Source organism: Rhyacophila brunnea, unplaced genomic scaffold (assembly GCF_057557595.1).
Source record: "Rhyacophila brunnea isolate RB1 unplaced genomic scaffold, BYU_Rbru_1.0 scaffold_5, whole genome shotgun sequence".
Taxonomy (NCBI): domain Eukaryota; kingdom Metazoa; phylum Arthropoda; class Insecta; order Trichoptera; family Rhyacophilidae; genus Rhyacophila; species Rhyacophila brunnea.
Genome location: NW_028233170.1, coordinates 30,948,457 through 30,963,785, shown reverse-complemented (window position 1 = coordinate 30,963,785; position 15,329 = coordinate 30,948,457). Strand labels below are relative to the sequence as shown.

The following is a 15,329-nucleotide window of genomic DNA, read 5'->3' as shown; positions in this document are numbered from 1 at the left end:
TAGAGATGGGACGTATTGCGATCGAGAGGCGGTGGGCGAACCGAATTGGAATTAGACCCACTTTAGTAACTACGTATAATAATATAGTCAAGACAACGCAGAGCCCCCCATAATGTTTTTTTTAAATTAATTTACGTGGTAGGTACCTGGTCCGCTAGGTCTTACTAGGTCAAATATATATTTGTACCTCAATGCTAAAGTAATAACAATATTATGTTTGCAGATGCAACAGATTTGTGAGAGATTTATAGGTTTGTAAGTTAGTAGACATTTAAAAAAAATCTATTACCTAAGTGTCTACCTAGTTCAGAGGGATAGCGACAAGATTAGAATTTTGTACGTAAAATTTTAATAGTTCTTTTTATAGACTTCATTTATTAAACATCTCCAGATTAAAAAAAATCAGGTAGGTACTGTTCGGTTATACGGAATACAGCGGAAAACACATTTTGAAAATAGCCGATAAACTGGATTATTTGTTAGGTTAACCTAACCAAACCTAACATAACCTAACCTAACCTAACCTAAACTAATTAATAATCCAGTATATCGTCGCTTAAGAAACAACACCGCGGAAGTCAATTAATTAAAATTATCAGGTATTATATTAGTATATAATTATTAGTTAAAAAAATGTTTTTTTTAACTAAACACAAAAAAAATAAGTTAAAAGGTATCAATTTTCAATGTTTTGAGACGGTTTTTGTTTGCCCCTGAAAATTTTAATTAATTGACTTCCGCGGTGTTGTTTCTTAAGCGACGATATCGGGTATTTTCAAAATGCGTTTTCCGCTTTATTCCATATAACCGAACAGTACCAAAAATCATATAGCGACGTAGGTTTGTTTTGTCAGCATTCCAACAGATTTCGTGACAATTTGAATAATATTTTTTATCGATATTCTACCTAATCTAATCTAAATCTAGGTACCGTTAGCAATAATGTATGCGATTTATGCGAATAAAAAAATAATAGGTACCTATTATGATTATTGACCGATACGTTTCACAATTTAGAGTTTAGACGATGTTTGGGTAATGACTGCCAACGACTATTTTCGTCGATGAATTATTTCGAATCGAAAGTAAAACACCGTCTTGGTACCTAGGTACCTAATGGTTTATGTTTATACCTACCTACCTAGTAATACATAAAAGTGGGCTTTTGGGAAACAGAGAAAAGGACTGTACTTTAGAATAAAGGACGTATTGTCAATGTACCTACGTATATTCATATTATTCTGGCCGACACGTCGAAGTTTAGTGTGCACTGTTTATATTGAATCTTAACAGCCTACCTCCACCCCTCGCGAGTGGTAGGTACCTACTATTTTTTAATTCTTCTATTTTATAAAATATGTACTTACTTAATTAATTATTTATTATAACAATACACATTACAACATAAATAATTATAATTAAAATTTGCATGAATTACAAAAGAAAAAAAACTGTTTAAAAAACGACTCCGGACGGCGTATAAATTCACCGTCCATCACCGCTATCAATAAAAAATGCGCTAGACACCATTGTTTATTTCCTGAAATACAACTTTACAACTACAATCAGCTGACGAGTGTGACGACATGAGCCGCGATGCGATCAAGCCGCAGCCGCGGGCAAGGGAAGGGCAACTCGGTTCACATCTGCCCCCTACCAATGGTACCACGGCCGCATATTTGAGGCCACACAACGACTTCGTATTTTATCTTTCGCCGCTAAAATATTACTTCTCCATAGAAAATAGTCCTGACACGAATCGCAAAAAATCGATCATCCCATTATATTTATACAGAAAACGTTGTAAATATTTTTTATTTATATTTCTACATATTTATATTTTCGAAATAGCTTCGAAATATAGTTAAAAGTAAGAAATTATGTGGCGGAGTAATAAATGCCGAGTACTCTCGAACGGGCAGTTCGGGTGCGATCGGCAGTTCTCCGCTCGCCACGCGCTTGTGGACGTTCGCAGTGTGTCGCGCGTCAACTGTCTTCGTTCCGTTTAGTGAAATCATGTTGAACAAAGAAGTCAAAATAATCATAGTGAACCGAAAATCATGTCGACTGACTCAGTGAAATCGAAGTCCGAGTATATTAAATTGGAGAAAAGTGGCAAAGTAAGTACCGGCTACGTGGTTTAAGGGCATTTTTTCGTTTTGACGCGTTCGACATTGCGATCTGTTTTGCGCAGGGGGAGGCGGGGCAAAAGGAGTAACTGGCTTTTGGGGCAAGGCTTGTGACGCGCGAGAGGTAGACACTGCGGATCTTGACTACTCCCTTTCAAAATCATAACCGATCGGTACGATCCTATACTTATCTATTTTGATTTGCACGGATGTTGTGTTTTGTGAAGTGTTTTTTCCCAATCATTATCTCCTTGAGTTTTGACTCTACTTTCAACAAACTGATCACTACGGTTCTCTGCCTAGAGAAGAAAAAAAATATCCAGTGCTACACTTGCGATGTCGAAAACTTGTGATTTTTTTTCTAAAACGATTTTTTAAACATTTGTATTGTCATGCAAACGAGATTAATGAAAATAGCTACGCTTACTGGTAATAGTTTAACATTTTTTGGTTTGATTTTAGTGGTTTTAAATAAATTCTTAATTATTAATTAGCGATAATTCAATATTTCCCAAATTTTCTCATACGAAATCATTTCAGTGCGCCGTGTAATTACGTAATTTATTTGGAACAGTGAACGTTGTGTATTGTAATATATAAATAAAATTTCGTCTCGAAGGGAAAAATGAATTTTTATTCGTTCAACATAATTTTAATTTATATTGGCTAGTGATTTTCAGAGAAGGTATTAAAAAAACATTTTCTCGATAAAGGAGTTTGTCTTAGCTGAAAAGAGATTATGTTGGACTTTTTTCCGAAATTCCTGTAGAATTTTGTAAGTTTTTTATATTTGCCGCGTTGTTCCCTTTACCCTGATGGGAGTGCCGGATTGCTCTGGTTGGCGTTCGTTAACTATTCGGGTAGGGCGCGGTCACTAAATGCGAGCAAAAGCGGATCGCGGAGGCCTCTCCCTTCATGAATAGGCGTGTCGGAATTGCATCAAATTTCTAAATTGGGAGGTGGATGTCGTGTGTGTTGATAAAATAAACATAATCGCCTGATAAAAATGATCAAATCCAACATCGCAAGTGCAGCGCTGCCTTTGTTGTCGCAATTCGAGTGTACTTTTTGGCATTGTTACGAAACGTTCAAATATCGAAATTTGTGCTTCGCAGTCCAACATGGATATCTGAGAAAATAAATATTTATCACGTTTCTCGTACTATGTTAGTTGGATAAAAACACCGTATTTATATTAAAATTATATTGTTTTTAATTACTAAGAAACGTAAGTCCGTCCACTCGTTATTATTTTTTTCAATCCCACAAAATCTTGTGCTCGTATCATCTCACATTTTTCCACATGCCCGAGATAATAAAATAAATAATTAACGCGTTTTATTTCTCATGTCGCCCAAAAGATTTTCACGAGAAATCTATTGACATTTTGCTCACGAATCGTCCATGTCGCTTTGACACACATTTTATCGAACTGTCAAAACTTGTTTATGTTTCCCCTTGCGATAGTTTTTGTAAACATATGCTACTGTCAAAATAATGTCAACATAACCCGATATTAAACATAATTGGGGAAATATTCTGAAACTATAAAAATATAGATATTCATTAAATATAAACATTATTTACATATTAAGTATTATTATCCGGTTAAAGTAATCCGATTATAAAATGTTTGACATAACCTAAAAGCATGGAACATTCGTGGATACATACATTATTCATGAGTTATTTCACCGCCATACTGTTGGAGTAGGCTGTGGTTATTTTCATCTACACTTACAAAATGGTAACATTTACGAATTCTAGAATGTTATTATTGCTAGTTTTAGTTTCTTATTCCTCGCTAGATAGAAGCTATACGTAGTTATACGGAAAGTCTTTTCACTCATTATTTGACCGTCTAGTCTTGCAGTTTGTCTTGTATTTATTTGTTTTCTGCATGTCTATAAGACAATGAGTGTTGTCACTGAAATGGTGTGTACCTATGTGTTGTGTTATACCCAATGTTTGTTTAATTACTAGAACTATAATACCTACCACAATATCTCACAATGAAAAGTGGTGTGAAATATAGTTATAATGTTCCTATATTGTGTTTGCATAGTTTATTGTCTTAAGGAGAGTAGTGTGTTGGCTTCTTGCTGATATTTGCAGAAGAGAATTCAAGTTGTTTTAGTTTATGTCTGTGAGGTTTTTCTTATACTTCTTAACTAGGGTGCCAACCGATTTGATTTTATCTCAAGGAACCATCTATATATGAACAATGTTTCCCACCAATCCCATCTGCATAGGAAAACAGAAATCCAAGGTCATTTGTTCACAATGTTTGGAAACAATTTTGGTACAACTTACGAATAGTTTGTATACAATGTTTAATGTACACCATACACGTACACAGTAGCCATAAAAAAGGAAGTCTTTGTTCAGGATCCCGGTTGGATTCTGGAAATCTACCACTCGTAATGTGTAGAATTTACAAATGTAGACTAGAGAAAGTAACAAAATAGACAAAACGATTTGGACAGGTTACACCTACCTGTGCAAAGTGTCAGTGATTGGCTACATCATTGGAACTATTTGAAACCTCACCTTGAAAGGGAATGCCTCGTTCAATTTCACATAAAGATGCGAAACAACATTTCAATTTAGTCGTCTTGTTTTATTACTCACATCAACTGACAAATCACAATTCATTTCAACAATACGGCATATGGCATGAATCATGTGGTGGCTTGTCTTAAGTATAGCTGGTAACCCTACCTGTAACTCAGTATCGGTATCTGCTACTTGGTGACCCAATACAAGAATATTTAATGACATACCAATTCCATTGATAGGTGTGTAGATACTATTTTTTAAGTAGGATGCGATGGGTGTACCATATTCAGGGACTCTTAACCTTTTCTATGCCTCACGATATAACTATGGCAGTAGCTGACAGCCCACAGATTTTTAACGACACATTGAATGTATAGCGAAGCTCTTACTAAAGTCGCTGTAATACCGATAATTTGTGGCTCGGTATTTCATAGTTATTCAAACAGATGTCACTGTTATAGATTATACAAATCAATCGACAGTGGTAATTTGAGCTTAAACTTTAAAGTCGAACGAGATAACTCACGAAATTTGTATGTGCGGCCTGTCGATTATGGCTTCATAGATTGAGAAAACTCGCTGAAGGCATGGAACCGGTTAATGATGTGGAAGGGAATGAATGATCTATTTCTGTATATTATGTGGTAGGTATATATAATTATCCTGTAACACTGCTAACCAGTTCCAAATTCATCCAGTATTATATTATGTGTCTAACCGTTGTAGTATTTTTGTGGTTTATAGCAAGTAATGCAGATGTAATTTTATTGACAGGAATCCCAAGTGACTCCTTCCCCGTTGGCGCTATTGGCAGCTACTTGCAGTAAAATTGGACCGAGTGCGGCCGCTGCTCAGATGGCACCTGGAACCAACGTCCAACAGCAACAACAACAACAACAACAGCAAGTTCAACAACAGCTTCAACAACAGCAACAAGCCCAACAACAAGCGCAGCAGCAAGCGCAACAGCAACAGGTGCAGCAACAACAAGCTCAGCAACAGGTTCAGCAGCAAGTTCAACAGCAACAACACGATGCGAATTCTTCTCCAGATTTGAAGGAGACCACTGTACACTATACTATATCGGGTAAATATTTTTTTGCCACCCGCCATGACTGGTATTAGAATTTGACCATCAAAGATCTTTAATAAATATTTCTTATAAAAAATATTTTATAAAATCTTTTACAGTGTAATAGTCTCTTATGTTTTTCATCAATAGCAGAACATTACCATTTATCAAAGGTCTATGGTAAAGAGTGTTTTGCAGTGTTGCCAGATGACATGTTCAAAATTCAGTAGATTTTTCTTGGTGAGTGGTCTTCAAAGCGTGCTATTGTTATAGTCTGACAAGTATCTTCAAAAAATCCACGTAAACGTGACCCAGTGGCGAAGGGTGGAGGTAGGCTGTTAAGATCCGCCATAAACAGTGCACATTAAACTTTTTCAGATATACGTATTTGTTTTCATTGAAATAAGACTACAATTTACAGATAGTGTTGGTTAGTTTTTAAAATTCAATTAAACCATTAGAAACCAAGCCATAATAGATAATAGTCAAAAAATACATGTCTATTTCTAAAATATCTAAAAGTATGCAATTAAATCATACACAACTTTGAATATTTTGTAAATAGAATAATATTTTTTATTTATTATAGTTTGGTTTAGTCGGGGCTTAATGAATTAAAAAAATTAACCAACAATATGTGTAATATGTATATTTAATCCAACGAAAACGAATAACTATGAATGAAAAAGTGTGCACAATTTTGTCGTATTGCCCAAATTAGACTAAATCTGTTATGGCTTCGTTTAGGCATGGTTTAATTGATTTTTGAAAACTAACTAACACCATCTGTAAATTGTAGTCTTAGTTCAATAAAAACAAATACATATGACTAAAAAAGTTTAGTGTGCACTATTTATAGCGAATCTTAACAGCCTACCTCCACCCTTCGCCACTGAGTCGTGACCTTTAATCCATGTTTCCAATATTTTTAGTAGATCTGCTGAAATTTCAGTAAACTTGGCTACACTGGGTCACTTTTTTAACAGCTCATTACAAAACAAAAAACGGAAGACGACAAGAAATTAACCAATAATTTTTTTGGTTGTAAGATGTGAAAAATATGAAATAAAATATAGGCATCTACGTAAAAGGTGGTAACTGCGTTTTTGGCTATTTTGACTTGATTGCCTTTTATTAAATAATTTTAATGATAATACAACAATGATAACTGAAAAAAAAAATTCAATCAATATAATATCAATCAATTTAAAAATTTCGATTTCAGCATTAAAAATTAACATTGTAGTGTCAATAAAATTTATTAAAATCGTACTACTGAAAAGTACCATTTTGCAGTTACGGTCTTATTTATACATAGGAGGTGTCGATAATATGATACTCAACATCCAGATTACTGAAATAATAATAAAAGACCCAAACGTATATGCCAACAACATCGTTGTCCATTTTTTAAACATAAATTTTATAAAGTATTTTACATAGTGTAACATAAAATGTTTTATAAAAGAATGCTCTTAAGGGCTTGCGCAGACAGAGAGCGGTCGGAGTTCTGCGTTCAACCGACCGTTGACCGCTAACGTTCAGGGACAGCAGACAGGTGGCGGTCAACAATAAGCGTTCCATTTGTTTACAAACGTTGTACTGACACAAGCGCTGCATAATGCGAGACCGCTATATTCCGACTGCGAGTGGAAGTGAGAAAGCACCGCTGTTGCGTACTCATTCCCCCGTGTGGTTTCGCTCTATGTTGTGTGACTGCTCAAATTCCTATGACGGGACTGGACGGGAGGTACGGTGTTCTTTGTAATTCCGGGCATAGAACTCCAGAACTCTAGCGTTCCAATTGACCGGCGCAGTCTGACCGCCGGCTGTGTACCCATACAGTATGAAGTCCATACAGTACAAAGAACGCCGAACTCCGAACGCGGAACGCAGACCGCCTGACCGCGCTCTGTCTGCGCAAGCCCTTACCCAATGCTTACGGGCCGCACAAAATTGTGTTTTTGCTAATTACTTTTCAAATGCAAATTAACACGTTAATTACAAAATTAATTAAAAGGGCCCGTAAGCATTGTGTTAATAGAAATGTTATAAGGTATTTGATAGAACATCTTTGTCAAAGATCTCTGATAATCTTATATTGGCTTAAGTGTATACTGCAGGGGTTCTTAACCGCGATATAGCAGAGATGAATAGTTACATAAAAGCCTTCAAAGCTAAAATACAGTTTTGGATGAATATTTTTTTGAAAAATTCTCTTGTACATTTTCCAAGGATGAAAAAAAGTGATGGGTGAAAATATTTTTGACCTAAAATTATCTATTACTCATCTTAAGACGCTTTTAGAGCCATTCGAAAATAGATTCCAGCAATTTTCTTTTTTATAAATTCTCAAATGCGCCCGCTACCGCAAAAAGGTTAAGAACCCTTGGTATACTGTATACCAGCGGGGGCAAACTTTTCGGAAGAAAGGCCAAAATTCAGGAATTCAAAAAGAGCGGCGGGTAATAATTATGTACACTATTTATTATGAAAAAAAATATTACAAAAATAAACAATCTAATGAGAGGAATGGAACTGTTTTACGTCTTTTAACATTTTTTTAAATTTTGGTGTTAATTTTGTAGTTGAGAAAGGCGTTAAAAGATAAAAACGTGAATCTTTTTCAAAAATATAATATTGCTCGCGGGCCGCGGTTTGCCCGTGCCTGCTGTATACAGTACATACAAAATAAACAATAAATTTTAATGTATTCTGTGTGGTTGACGTTAACCAGGTCAGCAAGTGAGCAACTCCGGTGGCAACGATGGCACCACAACCATCCAGATGGCCCCCATGACTCTGCACTCCCAGCCTCCCCAGCTTGTGCAGCTGTCTCACTCCCACTCACAGCCTCAGCAGCAGGTGCGAGTCATCAGTGCCGCCCTTGTTCATCAACTGCAGGCGCAAGGACTCACTGTAAGGAACTTTTTTTCCTCATTTTGTTTTGTAATGGTATATTTTCATGGGGCAAGGTTTCCATTTATAGCATCGACATAATGAAGCATCAACATAATGAAGCATCGCAAATAGTTTTTTTTATTGTGATTATCATATTTTCATAAATGGCCTGCCTAAATAGTGGTATTAAACATGGCAATAGATAAACTATTCATGAGATTGATTACTCAGCATTGAAATGTTTCCAAATTAAGAATCCACATGAAAAAGGTTGCAATTTTTTAACATGGTATTATTGTATGTGTTTTATTTTAATTTAAATTACTTTTCTTCTGAAGAACCCAGTATTCTTTTATTTTGGAAATCATACTTTATTTTTGCTGAGAAAACAGCAGCACTTTAGAGATTGGCATCTTTGGAGGAAAATATTATTTTGGGAAGTAAGGGAAAATGGATTTTGTGTTTTTTTTCCGGGAAAATTGTATGTACTTTTTCTGGAAGGAAAGAAAACAGGACGGACGGAAAAAAGTATAGAAGGATAGCGATAAAAAAAGTTCTTTACCTGGATTCTGGATAAATTTTCTTTGAGGAAAATTCAAGAATATGTCTAGAAACCCTTACTTATGTCTGAAAAGTTTGCCGACGTGATTAAAGGTCAATACCTCCACACTTTATTTTAGTTTCGATAATTGGTAATCTGGTGCAAATTTCTTTAATAGTTTTGTTTTTGTTAAAGGGAAATGAATTGAATGCAGCAATAGCGAGTGTTGCCCAGCTGCAACCTCAGCAACCTCAGGTATGTAAACTTTATTACCCATAATAATATTATCGCAGTTTATGAGCCAGTTATACATGATCCAATGCTGGAAATGAGGTGTTTCCTTCTAATACGAATTTAACACTTATTTTACTTGTGCTAAAATAAAAGGAATTGAGGATTTTCAATATAAGTAGAGTAGCTACATTTACTTGCGGTGTTTGCGAGGTAATTGTAACGGGCGAGCGGGATGGAAAAAGAAGTGAGACAGAGGTATGTTATGGTTAATTTTCCAACACTCATGGCTATTAAATGACCTCTTACGCCATGACTAAATGTCACCATTTTATAAGTAGATAATATTCTTATAGATTGCTATGACTTCATATTTTTGTCTTATCTTTGATCTGAATTTTGGACTCATTGCTGATTCCATTCAAAAGATGTGAATGAAATAGTGAAATACCTGAGACTCTACAATTTTTACTTTACTTTATACAAGTAGTTCAATAACAAATAAAATATATACTTATACATAAGCATTCACAAGAATTCTTCAGATAGTGGCCTGTTCATTTATTAGTGACGGTGTTTTCAGGTGATATCCCTGCAACAATTGCAGCAAATGTTCCCCGGCAGTGTAGGCGTTAGTGAGGGAGTGCAAGTGTCACAAGGAGGCGGACAGGTGGGGGGAGGGGCTGGGGGAGGAGGCGGGGGTGGCAACGTTTCCAATCAGAATGCTCCCAAGCATCCTGTCACCTTCACCCAACAGCAACCTCATATTCTCTCTGTTCACCCTCTTCATCCACAACTTTTGCAGGTATTTTTAAAATGACAATTATTCATATTATTTAGTTCATTGCTTTTTGTACCCTGTCAAAACCTAAATCGACTGCTGGTATATGATAGCGAGTAATGAGTCACAGTCATAGTTTACTGATTATGAGAACAGATGATTGTAGCGAATATTGAGACTGAGACTTGGCCAGAAACAAGATGATAAGAGAGCGGTGGTGAATGTAACCTCTCACCACATCAAGGTGAATACGAAATTATTGAAGCAGCTACAGCTACAGATGCCAAGATAAAAATCATGACTTGGGCTGTCTGCATTTATCGATAAAAACAAAAGAACTGATGTACAAGAATTTCATCCGTGCAGTTTTTTCACCATGTTCAGAGTGCTGGACAGTATCCCTCGTTGTCCAGTGCGTAAGGTGCTGGCCTTTCATCCAAGGGTTCCTGGTGAGGTTACAATATATTTATGCGATGTTCTCAATGCCTGGGTGTTTGTGAATGTTTCACTTTTTCACTAAACTACTGTCATTTCCCCTCATGGCCTATTGCAGTACTAAACAGAGTACATATTTTTAAATATCAATATAAACAAAAGCAAGTAAGAATACATTGGCTGTTTTCGAGAGAAAGGTCATTGGAATGTGACTGTGTATTAGTTGCAATAATGAATTGTATGTTATGTTTGCACAAGATGAGAGCTCGATTGAATGCCTTCGGTAGGCAGGACACATACAGCTCATGGATTCTGAAGAGGAGTTATGCCGTCCATGGCTATGATGGGATGATCATGTCAGAATCGATTCTAGGTGCATTGACATCAGGATTGATGATGTGGTAGGATTGATATTACGAGGGTGGGTCAATAAGTCCTTAGAAAAGCCGACAGGTGGCGCGACTAGTACTGTAAGCGGTTTGTTTTCATGCAGCGGCACTACCGATTCAGTATGCTGCGAAGTTTCAATCAGATTGGTCGGGTTGTTGTGTGTTTCTCGTACATTTAAAAAAAAAATTTGCTTGTGGAAAATGGAAAAATGGAAAATGGAGAAAATTGAGTTTAGAGCTGTTATTAAACATTTTAATATAAAAGGGTTAACAGCAAAGGAAATAAAAAATTAGTTGGATTTAGTTCACGGCATATCTGCTCCTTCACTTGCAACTATTTATAACTGGTTAAATGAATTTAAACGTGGTCGTACATCAACAAAGGATGAACCACGCTCAGGACGTCCTGTAGAGGTGACTACACCAGAAATGATCAATAAAATCCACGATATGGTGTTAAGTGACCGAAGATTAAAGTTGAGTGAGATAATTGAGGTTACAGGGATCTCAAAAGGTAGCGTCATTTCTATTTTACATGACAAATTGGGCATGAAAAATATTTCTGCAAGATGGGTGCCGCATTTGCTCACAGTCGACAATAAACGCAATAGGGTGGTGGCCTCTAAAGCCCTGTTGTCGCTCATGCAACGCAATCCGGATGAATTTTTTCGTCGCTTTCTGACTGTAGATGAAACATGGATACACCACTATACTCCCGAGACGAAAGAACAGTCAAAGCAGTGGATTGCGAAGGCAAACCATGTCCAAAGAAGGCGAAAACCGTAAAATCAGCTGGTAAGGTTATGGCTACTGTATTTTGGGATGCACGTGAAATTATTTTCGTTGACTATTTGGAAAAAGGAAAAACAATAACAGGGGATTATTATGCATCTTTATTGGACCAGCTAAAAAACAAAATTGAAGAAAAACGGCCTCATTTAAACAGGAAAAAAATCCTCTTTCATCAGGACAATGCCCGTGTTCACACATGTTTACGATCAATGGCTAAAATTGAAGAATTGAAGTTCGAATTGGTCGACCACCCACCGTATTTGCCAGATTTAGCCCCCAGTGACTTTTTCCTTTTCCCAAACTTAAAAAAATGGCTAAGTGGACAACGTTTTTTTTCAAATGAAGAAGTCATCGATCGGACAAATGCTTATTTTGAGGACCTTCCGAAAACTTATTTTTCTGACGGTTTAAAAAAAATTGAGAAACGTCTAACCAAGTGTATTGAGCTCCAAGGAGATTATGTTGAGAAATAAAAAAAAAATACAAAAATAAAAACTGTTTTAATGCTTTTTTCTAAGGAATTATTGACCCACCCTCGTATTATAACACAATTTGACTAAAACTGTAAATGATGTTTTGTCTATTCAAGCAGCAGGGTAACATGTACAGTCCGTGTGTGGTGCAAGGGGGTCAAGGGATGCAGGGCATGCAGGGAATACAAGGCGTTCAAAGCGTTCAAGGGATGCAAGCCGTCACTGTCGATGGGCAGGAAACCCTTCTCATACCCGCCTCCATGAATCAGGTAACTATTAAATTTTTCAATGTAATGTTAAGTTAACATTCAATGTAATCAATTCAAAGGTTTTACTGTAGCGTTATAATATTAATGCACAGAAATATAAGAGTACAAGTGACTGACTGAATGTCTTTGGATCTGGGGTGTATTGATACAGGACGCTTAACACAATCACTGCTGACCTGTTAATTAATATTTAATTACCACATTTAAATATGTTAATTATATATAATGGCCAACTTACACAAAAGCGCCAGTCGCGGTGTTAGCACCAAATGAGTTAAGATGGTGTGATCAATTCAGTTCATGTATCCGCAAACTAATGTTTGACTAAACACACTTTATAGGCCTAATAATTGGAATTGACGATATGTTTTTAATCAGACTATAACAAGCGGGAGCTACTATAACATTTGATGGTATTTCTGAAACGTTTGCAATGTAGTAGATTTGATAGCAAGAGCATACGCATTTGACGTTCTCTAAATATCTTGTCAATATCTGCACCAAATCTGTGAATAATTACAACTAAGATCCATATTAGCAAACCTTTTGAGGATTCATCTTTTATCCAACTGTTTCAGGATTAACTGTCTCATATTTTCACATATCATCGCTGTGTATCGTTTAATCATTTAAAGTTAAAACTACATGGATTCATTGGCGTCTTGAATTGGGCATAATAATAATAGTTTATGGAATTGACTGTTTCACTGAATTTAAATTTGCTTTCTGTTTTTGACAAATGCTGGTGAAAATAGTGAATGTTACAAATGAATCAACAATGCAAATGAATTCCTGCTTATTTAAACCGTATACCATGAGTCATGTCTTCAGCTTCAATTTCATATTTAGATAAAATGATATTAACTCAATCTATTATTTTCAGACATTGTTTCTATTGATGTAAATCATTTTTTTATTTTCAGAATGTCGGTATGGGCGGAGTGGGTATGATGGGTGGTCAGTTGATAAGGGCGCCGGCCGGTCTCTTGCAAAATCTAGTCCATTTACCATCAGGTAAACATAAACAATATTATTTAACCCCAAGCATAATTTATTAAATATTAAACTATACTAATTGTCCGTAACATTGCAATTCCCTGTAAATATTTTAACTATCCCTGCAAATTTCATTTTTTACCACTTCTATCTTGTTATGAGGTGAAGGCTGAAATATTATTTCATTTTGTATCCTGCTTTTTTAAAATGACAAAATGCTGACCCACGTTAACCACTTGTTTATGTTTGTATCAAAGTATCTTTATTATTTTTATTAAATCAAAGTTCGATTCCATTCTCTTATGTTAACAGTTTATTTTAAGGCATGCTTGCTTTTTATTTTATTTTGTTTCGTTGTCCGCCGATCATAATTCACTAATCTCTTGTTATTTTTCTTTTTTTTATCCTCTACTTATTCCTCCTTCATCATCATTTAATCCTGCTTTTGAATGTTGAGACGATCCTGCAGCTATGGAAAATCAACAAATGACCATCACCATTCCCGGCACTAACATCACCATCCCGATTTCGAGCTTGGGGTCCAACCAAGTCAATTCCAACCAGTCCAACATGTCCAACCAAGGTTCATTCACATTTTCCAGCGCCAACCTTTCCATCCCCGCCGGCTTATCCTCCAATCATCAGACTTCGTTCACCATATCGGGGGCTAGCGTTAACTCCACCCCGGACATTAAGCCCACTATCCTTCAAAAGGTTATGGAAAATAGCAAAAAAAATGGCACAACATCTTCTACTCTCTCAAGCAAAAACGAGTAGCAAATTCAAAATAGTACAACACAAGGTTTGTTATTCTCCGCCTTATTAATATCCATGAGTCTATTATGTTATGAATTATCTTTAGTAATGTAATGCTTGCGATGGGCGAGCGGTAACATGTCAGGTTATAAAATCGATATAGATTGAGCAAGTGGCCAACATCTATTTCTCGTAAAAAAATAAATCTGTTATGAAACCTCTTTGTGAAGCGACTAACAAAGAAGAAATGGTCACCATAGGAATCTTGTATTTTGTAAGTTGATATAGTGACATTATTTTTGGCCACTGTCTTTGGCAGTATTGATGTTTTGGTAATATACATATGGTATACTTACGTGGTTTTAGTGATTGTTCATCTAAATACACTAAATAAATTTAAGTGTAGGTATTTGGGTTTCTCTTTATGTACAATAATTGGCATGAATGTTTTTGTTCCTGTAAAGTTCAAACATCATGTTTTGTGTTCAAAATGGTCATATAATATGTGGTAGGTAGTTAATAAAATAATAAGATTTATTCGTAAGAAATACAAGTTTCAGGGTTTATATTAGCAATAGCTGCAAATTTTATAATACATAATATAATAAATCCGCAATATGAAATGACTTGCAGCTTATTTAAACATTACGTTTTCAGCTCATTTTCATAATATGTGGAAAAGGGTGCCTTTAATGTATTGTATACATATATATATTGTTATTTATTGTATATATATTGTTATTTATTCATTGGTGTTGGTTGGACCACACACTACAGACTTACATACTACATATTTATAGTCTCCCGCACATCCTTGTTTGCTTTCTTTCATCATTATTATATTGTTAACTTTGTGTGCTTGATTTTTTTTTTTATTTATGTCTCCAAGAAATAAGAAAAGAACAGTATGATCTATCAGAATCCTAATGATTAGTTAACTCTACCATTTGAATATGTTAATTATTTATCAGTCATGACGACGTTATCTATCAGTAGAGTTAATAT

General features: G+C 35.6%; 1 protein-coding gene across 7 annotated transcripts in view; it reads left to right on the top strand.

The window, feature by feature from the left end:
* Positions 1–1,950: 1,950 nt before the first annotated feature.
* LOC147066278 (uncharacterized) overlaps positions 1,951–15,329 on the top strand; it is a 32,677-nt gene continuing 19,298 nt past the window's right edge. For 2 of the 7 annotated variants that reach the window (XM_085956010.1, XM_085956005.1), the window contains exons 1-7: positions 1,951–2,120; positions 5,463–5,775; positions 8,498–8,679; positions 9,398–9,457; positions 10,017–10,238; positions 12,423–12,572; positions 13,496–13,586. In XM_085956010.1, the coding sequence (XP_085812136.1) occupies positions 2,061–2,120; positions 5,463–5,775; positions 8,498–8,679; positions 9,398–9,457; positions 10,017–10,238; positions 12,423–12,572; positions 13,496–13,586 (1,078 nt within the window). In that variant the 5' untranslated portion in view covers positions 1,951–2,060. Of the gene's footprint in view, positions 2,303–3,218; positions 3,358–5,462; positions 5,776–8,497; positions 8,680–9,397; positions 9,458–10,016; positions 10,239–12,419; positions 12,573–13,495; positions 13,587–15,329 lie in introns of those variants that run through there. The other 5 variants (XM_085956009.1, XM_085956004.1, XM_085956008.1 and 2 more) reach the window with 4 other exon arrangements.